Source organism: Chiloscyllium plagiosum, unplaced genomic scaffold, assembly GCF_037043375.1.
Source record: "Chiloscyllium plagiosum isolate Xiang-an unplaced genomic scaffold, Cpla_swu_hap1 HiC_scaffold_9, whole genome shotgun sequence".
Classification (NCBI taxonomy): Eukaryota; Metazoa; Chordata; class Chondrichthyes; order Orectolobiformes; family Hemiscylliidae; genus Chiloscyllium; species Chiloscyllium plagiosum.
Window position 1 is genome coordinate 71,752,336 of NW_028270147.1, and position 21,380 is coordinate 71,773,715.

A 21,380-nucleotide genomic window follows, 5' to 3' on the forward strand; every position below is an offset into this window, starting at 1 on the left:
GATTCTTTCTATCTCTTTGGCCATTTCCAATGTCAATCAAACCTAACAGTTGCGGTCAAAGTTTAATTCCCGTCATGCCTTTCGGAACCTTGTTGTCACAGTAACGCGAACCGGCCTGACTTTTCTCCTGAAGCCTCGGATTAACCAGCAGATTTCTTTTATTTTTAAATTCGTCGCTATGTGGTGCCGGGCTTCGGGTGTCCGAGCGGTAAATTTAGTCCCTGCCTTGTCAGGCTGCCGTACCCTCCATGTCGCCGCTGGGTTATCCGCCCAAGCCCAGCGACCGCAGAAAATGCCGGAGCCGGTAGAAATCCCCGGACTGGAGCCTATCACTTATTGGGACAGAATGCACTACGTGCCGGGCCTAGCCGACCCCAAATGCCCACCCTGGGACAGAGGATGGGAAGACCCGTGGCATCGCCGGGGTCCCAAATATGAGGAAATGCCGCTGTACAAGGAGAAGCCGTGTTTCACGTTTCACCAGAGAACTAAGATGTTGGAGGGTAAGGACAGGGCTGTTTGGCTACAAGAACACGATAGGTGGGAGCAAGAGTCAGCTATATCGTCTGTCATTACAGCCATGGCTGGGTTTGGGTTTTAACTCTGCTTTCCTGGTCATTTCCTATATCCCGCGTTCTCTGAGACACGAAAAATATATGTCTGCCCCAGCCTTTAACATACTAAACAATGGAAACTTCACTAACTTCAAGGAAAGATAATTGCTAATGTTCACAACACTGAGTGAAGAAGCTTCTCCTCATTTCAGTCCTAAATAATCGATTCTCATGTATGGAAATACGAATAGGGTACATAAGTATGTCATTCAAACCTGCTACACCACTTAGTAAGATCATGGTTGACTTGTTTACGTTTTGAAATACATTCCCATCAATTGATTCCCTTGCTGAACAATCCCAGATCTGCCTTGAGTGTCCAGTGATTCTGAGGAAGGGGTTCCAAAGTGCCTCAATTCTGAGGGAAAGATTTTATCTTTAGATTAGATTACTTACAGTGTGGAAACAGCCCCTTCGGCCCAACAAGTCCACACCGACCCAGACCCATTCCCCTACATTTACCCTTACACCAAACACTACGGGAAACTTAACATGGCCAATTTACCTAACCTGCACATTTTTGGACTGTGGGAGGAAACTGGAGCACCCGGAGGAAACCCACGCAGACATGGGGAGAATGTGCAAACTCCACACACAGAGTTGCCTGAGGCAGGAATTGAACCTGGGTCTCTGGTGCTGTGAGCCACCGTGCCACCCAACTTTCTCCTTGACTCTGTTCAAAAAGAGTGATCCCTAGTTCTGTACTCACCCACAAGAGGAAACATTCTTTCCATATTCACCTTGTCAAGACTGTTCAGGATCTTATATACTTTAACCAAGTCACTCCTCCATTATTTAAACTCCAGTGGAAACAAGCCTATTCTGTCCAACCTCTCCTCTTAAAGTCAACTTACTCAATTCAAGTACTAAGCTAGTAAACTTCCTCTGAATTGCTTCCAGCTGATTATCATCCTTCCTTAAATAAGGAGAACAAAAACTGCAGACAATATTCAACATGAGGTTACCAGTGCCCTGCACAACTGAAGCATAACATCATTATTTTTATGTACAATTCCTCATTCTGTGACTGTGCCCCTGCATTTTAGATTCCCTGACCAGCAAAAGCAATCACTCAGCATTTACCCTGTCATGGCCTTTCAGAATTGTGTAATTTTGAATGAGATCCCCCCTCATACTTTTGAACTTCAGAGAATATAGACCTAATTTGTTCAGGCTGTCTCTCCAAACCAACGGATTCATTTAGTGAACATTTTCAGTACTTCCTCCAGCATGTAATTTCTTGTCCCTCCTTAACCAGTTCCTCAATGGGACAGCTTTTACTGCTGTGATTAGTTCAAGTTTCACTGCCCTGAGTGGCCATTTAGTACAGTTTGTGAAGCAAAGATTGGAGTCCAGCTTACCCCACTGAGTCGCAGATAGTTCCCCTCCTCTTTGATCAAGAGGCCCTCTTTATGATGCAATCTATGAACTTTGAGGGGAAAAAGGGACCAATTGAGAGATTGAATATGTTGAAGTTGTCTATTTCTGATTATGCAAAATACGGTGAATATTGGTTCAGAATTAGAGGCTTCAAATAGAATTGAATGTAAGACTAACCAATGACATTCTTCTCAGTACCCTATTCCAAGCTCTAAAGTTTGTCATAGCTTGCAGTCCCTCCATCTATGTACAGGGCAAACAAAATGATGCAAATTGGTGAGACATTATCACTTAGACTGTTTGTCTCCACAACACAGCTCACATCCAGTGATGCCAACCCCCATTTCATAAAGCGTGAGACCAACCCTAGGTCAAGAAACTTCGTATGAATTCATGAGAAGCTCATGTTTTCAACTTGAATCAACATGGATTCACAGATGTTTTACAAACGTCAATCTCAAATTAGTCAGGACTGTATACAAAAACAAAATTTAAAGATTCTCAAAATGATTTTTAAAAAAACCTTTCCTGTTATTTTTGGTAAGATCATGGCTGGACTTAAGAGAAGAGGTTCACATGCCTCGTTTTGCAGCAAAAAACACTGAATGTAGAACATATGTTGGTGGACCTGGATAGTGAGCGGGGAATATTCATCTGCATAAGATTGCATTTGTGTATTTCAGTCTATTAGATTAATATAGCTCTGAAATTACTTTGGCTGCAAATATTAATTTTTAATTTTTTTAATAATTAGCATGCACATGCTCATTATATTTGTTATTTTTAAATGTACTTGTGGATAACTTGTTAGCTTATGAGTATTTATCTGCATTAATTATTGCTGCATTTATGTATCTCTATCACTTGTAAATGCAACTGTATGAAACTTTGTACCCTAAATCATCTGTAGTTTAATATTTTTAAAAATTTATCCACAGTTCTATTTCCCATATTTTTTTTCCCAAAATGTTTGATTCATTTCTGTTTTATACATTGCGACTTTGGGGAAGATTTGTAGCTTAGGTTGTGGATCAGGTCATAGGTTTGGTCGCTGAGCTGGCAGATTTGTTCTCTAATGTTTCATCACTACGCTCAGTAATATCATCAGTGAGCCTCCGATGGAGCGCTGGTGTTCTGTCCTGCTTGCTATTTATTTGTCTTCATTTGTTGTGGTGGGTAATATCACTTCCAATTCTGTTTCTGAGAGGTTGGTAAATGGGGTCCAACTTGATATGTTTGTTAATGGAGTTCCAGTTTGAATGCCAGACCTCTAGGAATTCTTGTGCGTGTCTTTGTTTAACCTGTCCCAGGATGGATGTATTGTCCCTGTCGGACTTGTGTCCCTCTTTGCCTATGTGTGTGGATACTAGTGATAGTCATGTCTTTTGGTGACTAGTTGCTGCTCATGTGTCCTGGTTGCTAGTTTCCTGTCCATTTGTCCAATGGAATGTTTGTTGCAGTCCTTGCAGGGTATTATGTATATAATGTTCGTTCTGCTGGTTGGTCGTACAGAGTCCTTTAAATTCATCAGGAGCTGTTTCAGTAAGGTGGTAGGTTTGTGGGTGATAATGATGTCTTGGGACCAGAGTAGTCTGGTCGTCATCTCTGAGATGTCTTTACTGTATGGCAGGGTGGATAGAGTCTCTGGGCATGTTGTGTCTTCTTGTTTAGGTCTGTTGTGTGGGAATTGGGAAGAGTGCTTATTGGCTACCCATTGTTCCTGAATATGTTGTATAGGTGTTTTTCCTTGGCTTCTCATAATTCCTGGATGATGCAGTGTGTTGTGGCTCATTTAAATAATGTCCTGCTGCAGCTCCTTCTGTGCGTATTGGGATGATCCCTCCTGTATTTGAATATCTGGTCAGTGCATGTGGCTTTCCTGTAAGTGCTGGTCTGCACCTCACTATTGGCTTTTCATTCTGCTCTGATGTCCAGGAAGGGGAGTTTGTTGTTGTTCTATTCCTCTTTGGTGAACATTTTACCGGTAAGGATGTTGTTCATGTGTTTGTGGATTTCTTTTAATTTGTTACGTTTCGTGATGACAAAGGCGTCATCCACATAGTGGACCCAAAGCTTGGGCTGGATCCTGGGAAGAGCTTTTCGTTCTAACTTCTGTGTTACTGCTGCTGCTGCTAAGAGTCCTGATATTGGTGATCCATAGGCATCCTGTTGATTTGTTTGTAGATATTGCTATTGAAGGTGAAGTGGGTTGTGAGGCACAGATCTACTAGTTTGAGGATGCTGTTCTTGCTGGTGGAGTTGGTGCTGTCAGGTGAGGTTATTAAAGTTTCCACAATAAATAATAGGACAGGGTATTGAAAGAGTCAGGGATATAATTTCAGACACAGCAGATAAGTGGTCATCTATGAGAAGAGGGGTGATCAAGGCAGGATTGAGTGTGTGGTACTTAAGTGTAGTATATGAAACAAAGGTAAATGAGCTTGCAGCTCAATTTTGTGGGTATGATGTGGATATCACAGGGACACAGTTGTTAGGGGAATCAGGGCTCAGAACTAAATGTTCAAGGATACATGTCCTATTGAAAGAACAGGCAAATGGGCAGAAGAGGGTGGAAATGAAATTAAATTGATAGTAAGAAATGATAATGGTTCAGAAAGCATAGAATCTGTATTGGAAGAGTTGAGGAACTGCAAAGAAAAGAGTATCCTGGGAGTTGTGTGAAAGTCTCTTAGCAATAGTCAGGGTATGGGGCAGAAAATAAATTAGGAGATAGAAAAGGCTTGTAAGAAAAGCACTATTATAATAATCATGGGGGACTTCAATATGCAAGTTGGTAGTAGATTCCAAGAAAAGAAATTCATGGAATGTCTACGAGATTGTGGCTTGTGGCAGAGCTCACTAGGGAACAGACAGTTTTGGATTTAGTGATGTGTAATGAGGCAGACTTGATTAGGGAGCTTAAGGTGATGGAATCTGAGAAGTAATAACCAAAATATGACAGAATTCACCTTGCAGTTTACGAGGGTGAAGCTAGAATCAGATTAACAAGGTAACAATAAAGACATGATGGCCAAAAATTGTTGTAAGGGGAGACGAGTGAGGAAGACAGTGGAGCAGCAATTGCAGACGTTTCTGGGAGTGATTTGGGAGGCACAACATAGTTTCATTCCTAGAAAGAAGAAATGCACTAAGGGAGAACGAGACAATTATGGCTGACAAGGGACAGCATAAAAGCAGAAGAAAACGTGTAGGACAGTGGTTGTGCAACTTTTGGAATATTGAATGCAATTCTGGTCTACCTCCTATTGGAAGGATGTTGTGAAACGTGAAAAGGTTCAGAAAAGATTTACAAGGATGTTGCCAGGGTTGGAGAATTTTGAACATAGGGCGAGGCTGAATAAGCTGGGGCTGTTTTGCCTGGAGTGTGAGACTGAGGGATGACCTTTATAGAGGTTTATAAAATCATGATGGGCATGAATAGGAAACATAGACCTGGGGTGGAGGAGTACAAAACTAGAGAACATAGGTTTAGGATGAGAAGGGAAAGATTTAAAAGGGACATAAAGGACAACTTTTCCACACAGTGGGAGGTGCGTGTATGGAACAAGCTGCCAGAGGAAGTGGTGGTGGTTGGTGCAAATACAACATCTAAAAGGCATCTGGATGGGTACATGACTAGGAAGGGTTTGGAGGGATATGGGCCAAGTGCAGACAAATGGGACTAGATTAGGTTAGGATATCTGGTCAGCATGGACGAGTTGGATCGACATGTTTGTTTCCAAGCTGTCCATCTCTGAGTCTATGTCCTGGTGTTTGAATGATTGACATTTAACCACCTCAACCATCTGTTCTGCTAGGCATGACTCCAAGGGAAACTCTCCAGGAAGCGTTTTCCCTTGAACCCATTGACTCCAGGTTTACTAGGTCTTTTTGATGCCATACTTGGTTTAATGCTGCGTTGATGTCAAGGGCAGTCACTTTCACATCATTTCTGAAGTTCAGCTCATTCATCCACATTTGAACCAAGGCTATAATGCTAACACAGCAGCAACCAAGTATTTCCTTTGCAGGTGCACTTGACAGCGCTGCTGAGGTCCCCTTCCATCAGTTTGCTGATTATCATTGTAAACTATAGGGTAGCAATTGGCTGGGTTGGATTTGCCCTGCCTTTTGTGTACCTACCTGGCAATTTTCTTCATTGTCAGGTGGATGCTAGAGATGTAGCTAGACTGGAAGAACTTGGCTAGGGTCACTACTAGTTCTGAACAGAAGTCTTCATTTACATTGCATGAATGTTTTCAGACCCTATAGACTTTGTGCATCCAGTGTCAGCCACTTATTAATAACGTGAAGTGAATCAAATTGTTTGAAGGACCACAGGAAGGGCCAAGATGAATCATTTACTGGATACTTTTGGCTAAAGATGGTTGCAAATAAATTTCAATCTTGTTTTTTTGCACTGGTGTGTTGGGGCTCAGTTTTGAAGATCTTAGCAAGGTGTTCTAATGGTTGCTTGATTATCCATCAGCATGCATGACTGGATGTGGCAAAAGTGCAGAGCTTAGATCCGATCTAAGGATTGCTTCCTTAGTGTGCCTACTGCTTTCCATTCGATTTTGCTGTAAACATTTTGTACTTTCAGACTTAGGCTACCATGTAGCTTTGTGAAGCAATCTTTTAAATTCTTATGAATTCTGTTTCTAATTTGTCTGTAAAAAAGCTTTTATTCAATAATTGACAGTGAACAATACTGTGGGAAATTTATTAGTATATATCAATGAAATCATTCTTGCTAACTGAAATAGTGTGGCTTTTTTTAAAATTTGCACTTATTAGGATTTATTTTTTATTTCCAGGTGTTAAACAAGCTCTTTGGCTGACCAAATCTAAATTAATAGAGGGTCTTCCTAAGCAGATACTAAGGATAGCTGCAGATTCTGCAAATTATATTGAGGACCAGGATGAGAGGGTTAAGGCAGCTATCAGTCATGCTCGTTTTTGGAGCACCACTGAAATTCGTCCTAAAAGAAATCGGTTTTGGTAAGCAGAAATATATTGTCATTAACATTAAAGCTGGAATTTTAGATGTGTAGTTCTTGAGAAATTCTACATGGTCAATGGTAAAAATGATGGAATTCTTACCAAAAATGAAAGAGATATTCCTGATAGTATTTGAAACTTTCCAGTCTGAAGAGGCAGCACTTTCAAGGAAGGAAAACATAATACTTGCTGTAATATGTTTGTAGTGTAGGATAAAGTGGATGGTTGGTGGAACTTCTAGACCATACGAGAAATCTAGAAATTGAGTCTAACATAATAGTATTGCATTAAAAACCCTTCACTTTCTGCAGTTTCCCTGCAGAAAGTGAAGGGTTTTTAATGTAATACTATTTGTAGTCTGATATTGAATTCTTAACAAGATTTATTTGTTAAAAGGCTGCCAACTTTGTATTAACTGGTACATTAATTTATCATGTTTTGTTATGTAAAGTCCATAGGTAAAGCCTGAGATATGGCATGACTACAGGCTGAATTTGTATTTAAAATGTTATGTTTAAAATCGTTTTGCACTATATTTGATCCTAGCCAAGATGACAGTTAAATATAATGCAATATTCTTAGTGGGCGGCACAGTGGTTAGCACTGCTGCCTCACAGCGCCAGAGACCCGGGTTCAATTTCCGCCTCAGGCGACTGACTGTGTGGAGTTTGCACATTCTCCCCGTGTCTGCATGGGTTTCCTCCCACAGTCCAAAAATGTGCGGGTTAGGTGAATTGGCTATGCTAAATTGCCCGTAGTGTTAGGTGAAGGGGTAAATGTAGGGGAATGGGTCTGGGGCGTTGCGCTTCGGTGTGGACTTGTTGGGCCGAAGGACCTGTTTCCACACTAATCTAATCTTAAATTTGAGCTGCTTTTATATTGTTATTGTGTTGGTGGCCATTTTGTTAAATTAATTTCATTGGATTTTTTTAAACCAGTTACCAGGAAAGACTTGCTTTTACTTACGGATATATCTCCATTTTGCAGTAAAATACTGTTCCAGTGATGTGATCCTGGATATGCCCTGATTCTATTTACAAATCATTACCATGTTCTTATGTTGTAACCTTAGACATCACTGGTAAAGACAGTCTGTGCATATGCTGAATATGTGGAGACACGTTTCTAACCAATATGCAGTGACACCAACTAACTTTTTCAACAGATCCAATGCCAATTTAAAGCATTGATGACTTAAATCTGATGCTTTGCTAGTTCATGCTGCAGAGCATGATTGCCCATTTGGTTTAGGTCCATTATCTCAATAATGGTACCAGTTAGGAATCAGTAAACTATATTCCTGATCACTTTGTCTGGGTGCTAAATTAATTAATTTCATATTGAACTGGAAAAATAGGAAGCAACTACATTTAGTAACAATACAGTAATACACAGCTCACACAACGTAAGGAATACAAGACACTGTGTAGTCTCCATCCTCCTTTCTGACTCAGTCACATCTCTTATTTCCTTCCATCCCTGAATCATGATTCTGCCTTTCCCTTTGTTCTTTCATGCTGTTCTTTCCTTGGTTTCCATCATGAGAGTCTGGTGCACATGCATAGATATTCCTGATGCCTTTCCACACAACAGTTATAAGAGCAGAAGGAAGCAGAAACAGTGTTTTCCCTCCTCTTCCTTTCCTGGTTATTGGCTGGGTGGCTGTGCCCTAACATAATTCCTTATGGGTTTTAAAATTGAAGAATAGTAGAGTTAGATATCAATCTTTTTACATCAACCCAGCCCATATTGAAAGAAAAATAATGTTTATACAGCACTTTAAAAGTAAATAATTAACTGTAAAATGGTAACAGTTTTAATATGGAAACCCTGGCAGCAAATTTGCACAAACAGCAATGAGTTAATCAATCATCAGATAACGTTTTAATTAAATGATAAATATTTGCCTGAACACTAAGAATATTCTTCTTTGAATTGTGGCAGTCGATATGAAACTGTTTAATATCTCAGCCAAAAAAGGCACCCTCCAGTAAATAACACTTCCTGTTCTGCAATTGAGTGTCAGCCTAGATTTTGTGCTCAACATTTTGGTGTGGGACTTGAACCCCATAGTCTTCTCAGACCAAAGTGTGCACTGCTAAACCATGGCTAACAGCTGGTGAAATAAGCTCTTGACGCACTTGTAATCTAAGAGAAATGTTTTCTCAGTCTTGACCTAGTTGTTAGCAAAACCCATGGCACAGACTTTTTAAACTCCCTCTGAAAGATTGCATACTTGTAACATAAATTGAATATTTCACATCCAGTTTTATTGGGAATAATTATTCTGAGTTCAGTATTCTGCAGAGAAAGCTTCAGATCTTCATCTAGTTGGATAGATATTTTCTTATGACTGGAGCAGGTCAGACTTGAATTTTGCCCCTTGTCTATAATTAGGAACACTACCATTGCACCACAAAAAAATTAGTGAAAACTCAACAGCTTTATATAATCTGAGGAGAAACCAGCATGGATCTAGTTGGATATATTGATCTTAGAATGTATAACAACATTTAATAAGGATACTGTACCTTACTCCTCTCCATTTTCTGTCTAACCTTTGTGTTTCATTTTCAGCCCTGTATTGCTGCAGAACCTCTTACACTTATGCAGGATCTTGCAGCCCCGATTTCCTGCACTTGGAAACAGGACACTGGCTGAAAATTACCGTGTGACTGCAATGTGGGAGAGAGGTTTGCCAATGTGACTTCTGTTTAAGTAGTAATGTGTAAAAATGTCTTTGTCCTTTCTCTTCAATGGTAAAAGCCATGAATACTCTATACTAGGTCGCACAAATGTAACACTCATTGGCTTAATTTCTAATAAAATAATTGTTTTGCCCGTTTGTGGAAACTTCCAACAATATATAATCATAGAATCTTAAGCACAGAGTGTTTGGTTCTTTGGCCGAGGCTTCATACAAGAAGCAATTTGCACACACCAACTTCCGCAAACACAAAGTTTATTGAAGCTTGTAGAAGTTAGGTGACCGCTCTGACACTCTTCACTGGTTGTGCGAAGTCAAGTCAAAATGAGGCCTCTTCCTCTTCCCCATATCCTACCACTGTACTTGGGGTAGTGTGTGGTTGAGGTCATCCTCGGAGATAACGTAAATGTCAATGCCCTAATCCTGGGAATAATTAGACTCAGTGATTCCCCAAGATAATGCAAGTATGTTATGCCCTAGCTTTGGGGGATGGCTCTGAAAGCATTTCTGAATGGAAGGGACTGAATGAGAGTTTAATTTGATGATAGCAGGAGAGTAGTAGTAAGTGGCTGGCTAAATAAAGTGAGTCATCCACACCCACTTCCAAAATGTTCAGCTACTGGAGAAAGACAGAACAATTTAATGCAATGTTAAAAGATTAATGTCCAGAGAGATGGTACAATTTAATCTTTTAAAATTACACAAGGAGGCTATATGCTTGTCATAGGTCTTTGAAACATCTCTCAATTTAGTCATAAAAACTTCTGACTTAGACATTTTAAAGTACATCTCCAGTTGCCTTTCAGAGTGGCAAGAATATCTGCTTTTATCCATTCTTTCAGGTTGTTTGTTCCATGTCGTAATGTGTGGATAAAGATTCCTTTTCATTTTCCCTCTCGTCTACTGTAACATGCAAGGGAAATTTGTTGGAAACACATCTTTGATGTAACGTTTCCTTTGGGACCTGGCGATCTCCTTCGGATAATCCGCTTTTCGGATAATCGAGTTTCCTCTGTTGTTTTGAGCATCAACTGTTGCACAGTTGGCGGCACCTTTGCCTCTGGATTGCAAACATGTGGATTCAGCTTCACTCCAGTTTAGTACTAGGGAAGAACTGCAGTTGCAAAGGTGCTACCTTAATTGAGGCTTCATCTGCATGCTTGAGTGGATGTAAATGATCCTCATTTGCAGTTAGTGTCTTTTAAAAAGTCTGTCTGAAACCAGCCTATGAATTATCACATTAATGTGACATAAGCCTGTCTTTATAACGCAACAGTAATTGTAATTATTAGTGATGTTCCAAAATGTAAATAAATGCCAGTACATTTGGTTGATCTTCTAATAAGATTAATGTTTTCATGCTGAATTTACATTTTGCAGTTCAACCAAAAATAAGCAATTTAACTCAAAGAAAAAGTGGGTTTGAACTTTACATTCGTCTGTAGCGCTTGTGGTCACTTAATAAAAAAAAAAATCAAGCAACTGAAAAAAAATTACTTTTTGCTCAGGTTGAAGTTGTCAGCAAATGGTTAACTGGAAATGATCAAAACTGCATCCATCTTGTTTCAGATGTCTATGTATTCTGTTCATTTTGCATATTATTTTTGTACTCCTCTTTCAAATGCACATGATTGAGAGGGGATAGTATTTAACTACAGACCTTCTGATAAGCAAATGGAACATAGTGGTTAGCACATGGATTGATGACTGTTAAATTTCTTTGCAGAATCTGACCTTTTCCGGATTAGTGGTTTAAATGGAATCCTCCTGAGTAGTAAGCAACCTTTACCAACAGGAGCAGGAAAAGAAGAGATATTAAGCACTGAAAGTTATGTCCTTCCAACCTTCTATCCCATCTCTCCTAACATTGACTTGCAACAAACTAATATCTATGAAATACATAATGATACAGGTAAGTTTTTGATACATTAGCTATTATGCAGCTTAACACCACTCATTTTTGGAATTGGCAAAACACTGAGCACCCTTTCTTTTTGTTGATTGATTGAAGGGACTAAATGGAAGGAATGAAATATCTCATGGTGCTGAAAAAGATATGGTTAATCAAATCAATTAGTTCAATTGAATGAAATATTGTTTGTGACATGAATTTTTATATCAAGCATTCCAAAGTCAATGTGGTTTACATATAAGAGTTTTTTGAGGAGGATTAGGACTTCTACATTACTCTTACCCATTTACAATTTTTATTAATTGTGTTGGTACAGGCTTCCGTGGTGGGTACCCTTTTCCTCACGCGCACACACTGTATTTTACAGAGTGTTCTGCTCATACAGCTAGGTTCAAACCTGAGCCACTGAGGGCCAAGATGATCATGTTCACATTTGCAAATGCTTTTGCAAGGGCCAAGCTGCTATATGGTGTAAGTATTTACTTCATTTGGTAACTAATGAAGTAGCAATTCCATTTAACTTCAACTCAGTGTCATTGGTATTAGACAATATTGTAGAACAAGCACTTTGCAAATTTGTTTCTCTAACTCTTTCCAAAGAAATGAGAGTTGCAAAAGCTATAGAGACACCAAGAACCCCTATATTGACAAGCACTCAGTGTTAACACTAAAGAGGGACGAAATTCTGAAATGTGTTCAGAACAATTGTCTCAGTCTGCTTAATGGATTTATTTTTTTGCATCTACTAACAACTGGCTGTAGGAACAGGCTGTGATTGGATGAAACCCTTGGCCTTGGATAAAAAGGAAAACAGTGATTCAGAAAAGTATTCCCAGTGGGACAAAAATAGAATTGGATTTTTCCAAAAGTACATGCATAATTTATCCTAACATAGTTCTAATGCACTGAGCAGATCAAGCATTGTATATGTATATATATTTATATTCAGTTGCTAATGGTGTAATATTTTAAAGGGAACTTTGAAGCAAATGCCTGCCTTCTCTTTTCACATAAATGAATATAGCTGAAAGTCCAGAATCCTGTTTATTGCACTGATTGTTTGAGGTAAATGTGGACAACACCAGCAGGTGGGGAGTTAAGGTTGGCAAATGTGAAAAGTGAGAGTTAGTCCTGACTCAGAAATAAAATTCATTATAAGCAGGAAACAAATAACCAGTCTGCAACAATTTTTTACTGAATTCTGTAAAATCTGGAAAATCAGTCATTGCAATGTCTGTACATTCCTTTACAAATTGGTGACTGCTCAATAGCCTGATCTACTTTTTTTGTAATGTTTTATGACAATTAATCAATTCCCAGTAACTTGAAACTGGAGACTTTCCTCCATCATCTTTAACCATAGATTATAATTGCTGCTGTGTTACTGAAGCTTGGACTGGCATGATACCACAAGGTGCAACTGCAAGTGCACACACTCCAATTAGATAAACATCTTGATTTATTGTTTTATTTCACAGGAAGAGCCAAAGGTGCTGGATAATCCTATCACAGTACAATGCATTGCCACAAATGGAAGGATGTTCCAATTCCTGGTATTGCAGTTAAATACCACAGATCTGCAATCATCAAATGATGGTGTAAAAAACCTAATTTGGCTAGATCAAGATCAGCTACTATATGACTATGCAAAGTGCCTCCCGGTAATCAGAAAGAAAATGATACAGGTGAGTACAGTTTGAACTTTGGCAAATTGTTCCTTAAAAGGCAGTGACATATTTTGTATCAGTAGTTCCCTGCCTGCATGTTGATGTCTGCATCTACAGAGAGTCTTCCTGTTGGGCTGCTCAGTTAATGTTGACAAATGAGTTCCTGTGTCACACCCTATTCCACATATTACATCATTGACTGAGTTTATTTCACTACAATGACTGTGATCAACTGAGACCAGAAACAAACTAATTGTACATGACACTAGGTAACTTAGCTCAATTTTATTGGTCCAATAAATGTGGACTCTAAGTAAGGCTCGAAGTAAGCTTTTTTTGTTGCTAGCATAGTATTACCCAGTAGGAGAAAGTGAGGTCTGCAGATGCTGGAGATCAAAGTTGAAACTTTATTGCTGGAACAGCACAGCAGGTCAGGCAGCATCCAGGGAACAGGAGATTCGACGTTTCGGGCACAGGCCCTTCTTCAGGAATGAGCAGAGAGTGTTCAGCAGGAGAAGATAAAAGGTAGGGAGGAGGGGCGTTGGAAATGTGATAGGTGGAAAGAGGTCAAGGTGAGGGTGATAGGTCGGAGTAGGATGGAGGCGGAGAGGTCAAGAAGAAGACTGCAGGTCAGGAAGGCGGTGCCGGGCTGGAGGGATCCGGCTGAGACTGGTGAAGTCCAAGTTCATCCCCTGCGGTTGGAGGGTTCCCAGTCGGAAGATAAGACCCTCCTCCGACCGTCGGGTTGTTGTGGTTTGGCGGTGGATGAGTCCAATGACCTGCATATCCTCGGTGGAGTGGGAGGGGGAGTTGAAATGCTGTGCTACAGGTTGGTTGGGTTGGTTCGTCCGGGTGGCCCAGAGGTGCTCTCTGAATCGCTCCGCAAGTAGGCGGCCATTACCCAGTAGGCAAGTTTCACAGTAAATGAATTGGATTGTTTTAACAATGAACAAAAGTTATCTCCAATATTTTATTCATTTAAAGTTTATGGACATCACTGTCCAAGTTCAATATTTATTACCCATCCTAAATTGTCCTGGAGAACGTAATGGGGACCTGTTGTCTTGAATACAACATGTGGCTTGCTAGGTTCTTTCAGAAGATAATAAAAAGGCAATCATATTGCTGTGGGTCTGAGGTTACAGGAGGGCCAGACTGGTTAAAGATGAGGGTAAAACAAGTATTTTACAACACTAGTGGTTTCACAGTTAACATTCCCACTACCAGTTTTTAAGTAGTGTTTCCAATTAGATAAATTAAACTCCCAGCTACCATGGTGGTGGGATTTAAACTCAGTTGAAAGTTTATGCAATTCAGCCTCTGAATTGCGAGTCTCAATTGTATGGTGCAGGAAGCTAATCAGCTCACCTCTTTACTGGATTTCTGAGCACTGTAATTTTCCCTGTAAGCCTGCACATTGTTTCTATTTAAATCCACCAAATCCTTGTTATGAGGTTGGGGATTCATTTTACACCATTGTACCGTCCTTTACTGTAGACAATCAATAGGGACCTGTCAATTAGAGGGAAAATAGAATTGTATTTGGGGCTGACCTCAAGGGAACCCACAACATTAGGAGTGACCGTAATCATTCCAATGCCCTCAAACACTCTATTGAAACTGCCTCCATTACATTCCAGGCAGTGTGTTCTGTAGCCCTACTTACTGTGGACAAAAATTGCTTTCTTGCCTCACATTTTGCTTCTGTTTCTCAACCTGTTTACAAGTTGGATCGGTTTCTCCCAACCCACTCTGTCAGACCCCTCATGATTATGGTGAAAGAATGTGAAGGTTTATGAGAATGGTTACAAGTCACTTATATTTTGGGCAAAAAAATTATGGCTGTGGCACTTTACTAATTGTGTTGCCATCCTGGCAATGCCCCCATACCCATCTGGCACCCTCTCAGCATCCTAACCTTATGTACTTACCATTTGATAATAGTTGCCAAAGATCCAGAATTACAGTCAGCCACTAAGTTCCAACACACAGCAGGGAGTGTAGTTAGCTTTTCCCAACAGTTCTGCACAGAGAACAAGCTGCCTGAGTGGAGTATGGCTCCACAATTCTGAAGGAGCCTGTTTGTCTTCCACAAAAGAACAAGAGTGGCAATCTGCACAAGATCAGCACTCCTTGGAAACTCTAGCTCCTTATGTATTCAGCTTGTTCTCAACTGTACTTACTACCTGACAACTGTTATAAGCACATATTTTTAAAATTTGTCACCTAGACAGCTCTGGATTCGTTTACCTTCACTGTGCACAAACCATTTCGTCTTGAAAGACAGCACACTGTTTGGCTCCTGTTTATTGCTGACAACCTTTGGTTTCAGGTTATCAGGCCCAACTCTGTTCTTGTCCCATTCAAATCCACTCCCTGCAAGTTAATTATTTTTACTCTAGATTGATCACTGTCATTTTCTACCAATATCCTAGATCTTATGATACACTGATCACTTCCCACTTCCCCTAGATGTTTTCCAACAAGGAGAAGGAAAGTCATTCAAGTCACACTGGGGAATTGATACATACTGCTGTAGAAAATTGTCCTAAACGCTTAGAGGTGGTTCAGTGGTTATCACTGCTGCCTCACAGCACCAGGGTCCCAGGTTCAATTCCAGCCTCGGGCAACTGTGTGGAGTTTGCACATTCTTCCAGTGTCTCTGTGGGATTCCTCCCACAATACAAAGATGTACAGGTCAGGTGAATCAGCCATGCTAAATTGCCCATAGGTTAGGTGCGTTAGGCAGAGGGAGAAGGGTCTGGTTGAGTTACTCTTTGGAGGGGTAGTATGGACTTGTTGGGCTGAAGAGCCTGTTTCCACACTGTAGGTAATCTAATCAAAATCTAAACAATCTAGGACTGCTTGTCCATCACTGTCCTTCACAGTACCACAGTCCCTGATAATTAAAGTCCTGCTTTATTCTCTGATATTTACACCTCTTGTAATTTTCTTCCCCCAGCTGGCTTGTATATGCTACTGAACAATGTATTGAACTTCCTTATTGTTTTGCTCTAGCTCAGCCAAATCATGTCTGTCCTTGAATTCTCAATCCACTGCAGTGCTCTCCTTAACCAAAAATGGCATCTTCTCTTGGTTTTTATTTAAAACCAGTTTCCAAACCTTGTAATCAAGAATATTTAGCACTATGGTCTCTTCCTCCTTAGGCCAAGTCTCAGTTACTGCCATATTATAATACCATTAGGCAATCTTGTACCTCTAACTCGGGAATTTGTGCTGCAGACGTTTCGTCCCCTGTCTAGGTGACATCCTCAGTGCTTCCGGTTGTCAGTTCCAGCTGTCCGCTGCAGTGGTCGGTATATTGGGTCCAGGTTGATGTGTTTGTTGATGGTATCTGTGGATGAGTGCCATGCCTCTAGGAACTCCCTGGCTGTTCTCTGTTTGGCTTGTCCTATAATAGTGTTGTCCCAGTCGAACTCATGTTGCTTGTCATCTGCGTGTGTCGCTACTAAGGATAGCTGGTCGTGTCATTTCATGGCTAGTTGGCGTTTATGGATACGGATCGTTAGCTGTCTTCCTATTTGTCCTATGTAGTGTTTTGTGCAGTCCTTGCACGTTGACCGGGACCCAATATACCGGCCACTGCAGCGGACAGCTGGAACTGACAACCGGAAGCAGCAGAGACAAACCACTATAAATGCCAAAGGAAACATCACAGAAGACTCCCAAGCACTGAGGATGTTACCTAGACAGGGGACGAAACGTCTGCAACACAAATTCCCAGCTTGGCGAACAGAATCACAACGACGAGCACCCGAGCTATAAATCTTCTCACAAACTTTGAACCTCTAACTCCCTAGTCTTAGTAACTATTCTATTCATTCACATAGATGAAATGTAACCTCATATTAGACTTCATTACTTTGTAATATTCTGTCCGGGTTCACACACCCTAACAACACAAGCAAAGCTTGCTCGCTCTTCCTCTTCCCCCCCTCCCCCCAAAAGGAAGTCAGCACCTATACTATTGAAGCAGAACCAGAATTATCTCCCCAGAGACTGTTCTGGTGTTCCAGGAATCTAAAGCTCTCCCTCCTGAACCACCTTTGCATTTGCGCATTCGTCTGTCTGACCTTCTATTTCTGTACTCACTTGGAATGCTCATTAATTTGGTCTAATAACAACCCCATGAATGTAATTTAGAAAAAAATATACAGTAGCCGATCAGCTTGTGTTCAGAGACTGAAGGTTTCTTTTCCCTAGGTTCCTGCGGGGCTGTCTGGATATTGTCCAGAGACATTCAGTAAGTTCCTTGCCATGTACTTGCATGGTGCTGTGTAGAACCACATGGACAACAGAGCAGTGCTATCGCAAAGAGTTGTTACATACCTGGTGGTATCAGGAAAACAAAGGATCTTCGTTGGATACCAGAAATGGTACAAACTGTAAACATATATAAAGTCATTGTTATTTCCAATTGAAGCAAATGTATTATGTTCAGAAGTATTATTCGATTCATAATTAGGAATTTATATGAATAATACTACTTCATTAAAAATATTTTTTCACAATCTGTTTAATGCTCATCTGTATTATACCCAATTTCAAAGAAAGCATGTACACTACAGAAATTATGCACCAATCAAGTGTCAAAATGCACTTTTTTTGTCCTTTTAAGTAAATGATTTGAATGAGAATTTAGGAAGCATGGTTAGTAAGTTTGCGGATGACACTAAAATTGGTGGTATAGTATTCAGTGAAGAAGGTTATCTGAAATTACAAATGGATCTTGATCAATGGGCCAAAGACTGGCAGCTGGAGTTTAATTTGGATAAATGTGAAGTTTTTTTCCATTTTGGTAAGGCGAACAAGGGCAGAATTTATACAGTTAATGGTAGGCCCTGGGGAAAGCTGTTGAAGAGAGACACCCAAGGATTCGGACACAATTCATAATTTGCATCCTGCATACAGAGTAGTTAAGGTGTTTAGCACACTTGCCTTCCTCAAGTATGAGTTGCGACATCATGTGCAGTTGTACAAAATGTTGGGTGAGCAATAATGTATACAATTCTCTTTGCCCTGCCAAAGGATGGATGTTACCGGTACTGGAGGGGGCGAGTTAAAAAAAATAGCCTGGGACCTTTTCCACTGGAGCAAAGAAGGTTGGGTGTAACCATATAGAGGTTTATAAATTATGAGGGGCACAGATAAGGTGAAAAAGAAAGGTCTTTTCCCTAAGGTGGATATTTTTAAGGTGAGAGGAGAAAGATTTAAAAAGGACATGAGGTACAATTTAAAAAAAACACTGGTTAGTGTGTGGAATGAATTGCCAGATGAAGTGGTGGATGTAGGTATCCGTTAGTGTTTAGAGACATTTGGATAAGTAAATGAATAAGTAATGATTTGGAGGAGCCACTGTTGGATTGGGGTGGACAAAGTTAAAAATCATAACACAAGATTATAGTTCAGCAGGTGGTTGTGGAGCAGGATTGTAAGACACAATTTAAAGCAAAAAGTTACAGTGTCACGTAGCTGAAATATATTAAAGTTAGATTAAGTCTTGCACCTTTTCGAATGGTTTTGCTAGTTTCAGTTCATTTAAAAGGAGTTCTGGGATTTACATATTAAGTCACATTCTCAAAATAACTTCAGGTTTTCTAACAAAATGTGTAATCTCAGGTCAGACAACGCATTAAAGGTGTGAGGTTAAAGTCTGTGTCCCAATTTTGAGTCAGAGTGGGATTTACAGAATCTTACATGGATTGACTGTAGGTTATGCAGTTTTTGAGCAAAATGAAATATAATTCTGCAAATACAGATTCACCCCATAAACTTGTGTGCACATGCAGGAGTGACTGTGTGTGTGAGAGATGATGTGTAGGCCTGTGAGAGGGTGCGTGTGTGGGAGTGTATGGGGGTACATGTGGGAGTGTATAATGCAGTGGGATCACTAGTATAATGTGACATGAACCCAAGGTCCCGGTTGAGGCCATCCGCATGGGTGCCAAACTTGGCTATCAGCCTCTGTTCAGCCACTCTGCATTGTTGCTTGTCCCGAAGTCCACCTTGGAAGATGGTCACCCAAAGGTCCGAGGCAGAATATCCCAGACCGTTGAAGTGTTCCCTGACTGGAAGGGAACACCCTTGCCTGATGATTGTTGTGTGGTATCCATTCATTCGTTGTCATAGTGTCTGCTTGGTCTCACCAATGTCTCTTGCCTCAGGATATCCTTGCCTGCAGCGACAACTCAAAGTGGCCAAGCAGAGGCTGGTAACCATGAGGAAGGCCTCAACCAGGGCCTTGGATTCATGTCACACTTTTGGTGACCTCACTAAACACACACACCCTTCTCATAAACAAGCTCTCTCTCGTACGTGCACACATACATCCCCACACACCCTCACAGACTTACAACCTATCATATTCACACCCAGACTTTATCAAGCTCTCATACACAAGTTTATGAGTTGAATCTGATTTGCTGAATTATATTTTGTGCTCAAAAAAATGTATATCCTACATCAATCCATATAAGATTCAGTAAATCCCACTTTAGAAATACAACCAGTCTGTCTCAAGATAGGGACACAGAGACTTTAACCTCACACCTTTAATACATTGTCTAAGCTGAGATCAAACATTTTGTTAGAAAACCTGAAGTTATCTTGAGAATGTGACTTAAAAGGGATTCTGGGATTTACATATTAATGAACCAAAACTTGCAAAACCATTCTAGAAGATGCAAGACTTAGTCTAAATTTATTTCAGCCGCATAACACTGTAACCTTTTGCTGTAAATTCTGTGTCTTACGATTCTGCTCCACAACCATCTGAAGAAGCAGTGCTTCCAAATAAACCTGTTGGACTATAACCTGGTGTTGTGTGATTGTTAACTATGAATAGGTAAGGTATGGAGGGATGTGGGCCAAATGCAGGTGGGATGAGTTGGACCAAAGGGTTGTATGACTTCTGGATTTTAAAAAAAAAGTCATTACCTATAACTTTAAATTTACATTGCTAGACAAGGCTGTATCTTAATTAGACTGAGAAAAGCTCCAGACTGTTAAATATCTGTAACAAAATAATATAGACACAAGAACAAGCGTTAGTAGCAATGTAATATGCTGAAGAATTGGATCAGTTAGAATCGGTATACTTCATGGATGCAAAAATGCATAGTGAAGAGGGCCATATGCAAAAAATAAAAACCCTGAAATTATTGATTGAGCCAGAAAAAGTGATGTTCACATTTATTTCATTGGATCAGACAATGGCAGAGAGTGAGACAAGATTGGTACTAAATGAAATGTAAAAACAGTTGGAATAGATGAGTATCTAGAATTAATGAAAGAACATTGCATCAATTTTTATTAAATGCTGCAAACCTATCAGGAGAATGACCAGAAGCTGCACACAAAGGTGTTAGATGTGCCAAAATCAGCAAATATTCAAATATTTATAGAAGGAAAATACATAGAACAGGTGCTAGAATTTGAATCTTTAGAAAGCATATCTAACGAAGGCAAGTGTGAAGAAAAAAGGAATATGAAAGGCTGTAAGAAAAGTCAGCTGCTATCCAGAAAGTGAATAAAAACCCTTGAGAGATACTTGTAAAGAACTTGATGTGAGAGATAATTGTAATAGATGCAACTTTTACCTTCCAGAAAGAGATTAACTTGCTAAAGAGCTTTGAAATACAGTTTTAGCAGAGAACTGGTAGCAACAAATTAGAACGGTGTGCTGCCTCCCCAGTGCCAGATTCAAGGATCTCTAGGAGAGAGTGCAGAATGTTCTCAAAAAGGAGAGAGGGACCAGCAGGAAGTCATTGTACACATTGGAACTAACAACATAGGAGGGGAAAAGGATGAGATTCTGAAGGGAGAATATAGAAAGTTAGGCAGGAATTTAAAAAGGAGGTCTTTAAGGATAGTAATATCTGGATTATTCCCAGTGCTACGAGTGAGTGAGGATAGGTATAGGAGGACAGATCAGATGAATGTGTGGCTGAGGAGCTGGTGCAGGGGAGAAGGGTTCACATTTTTGGATCACTGCAATCTCTTGTGTGTTAGAAATGACCTGTATAAGGAGGACAGATTATACCTGAATTGGAAAGGGGCTTGGCAGGATTTAAACTAAG

The 21,380-nt window shown here is 40.2% G+C and overlaps 1 protein-coding gene across 1 annotated transcript; it reads left to right on the top strand.

Moving 5' to 3' along the window:
* Nucleotides 1–147: 147 nt before the first annotated feature.
* On the top strand, nt 148–17,813 carry mrpl37 (mitochondrial ribosomal protein L37). Its single transcript, XM_043699640.2, has 7 exons — nt 148–503; nt 6,812–6,995; nt 9,573–9,688; nt 11,429–11,614; nt 11,931–12,085; nt 13,093–13,299; nt 17,506–17,813. The coding sequence occupies exons 1-7, from the start codon at nt 179–181 to the stop codon at nt 17,581–17,583; spliced, it is 1,251 nt and encodes a 416-aa protein (XP_043555575.2). The 5' UTR covers nt 148–178; the 3' UTR covers nt 17,584–17,813.
* Nucleotides 17,814–21,380: the final 3,567 nt, after the last annotated feature.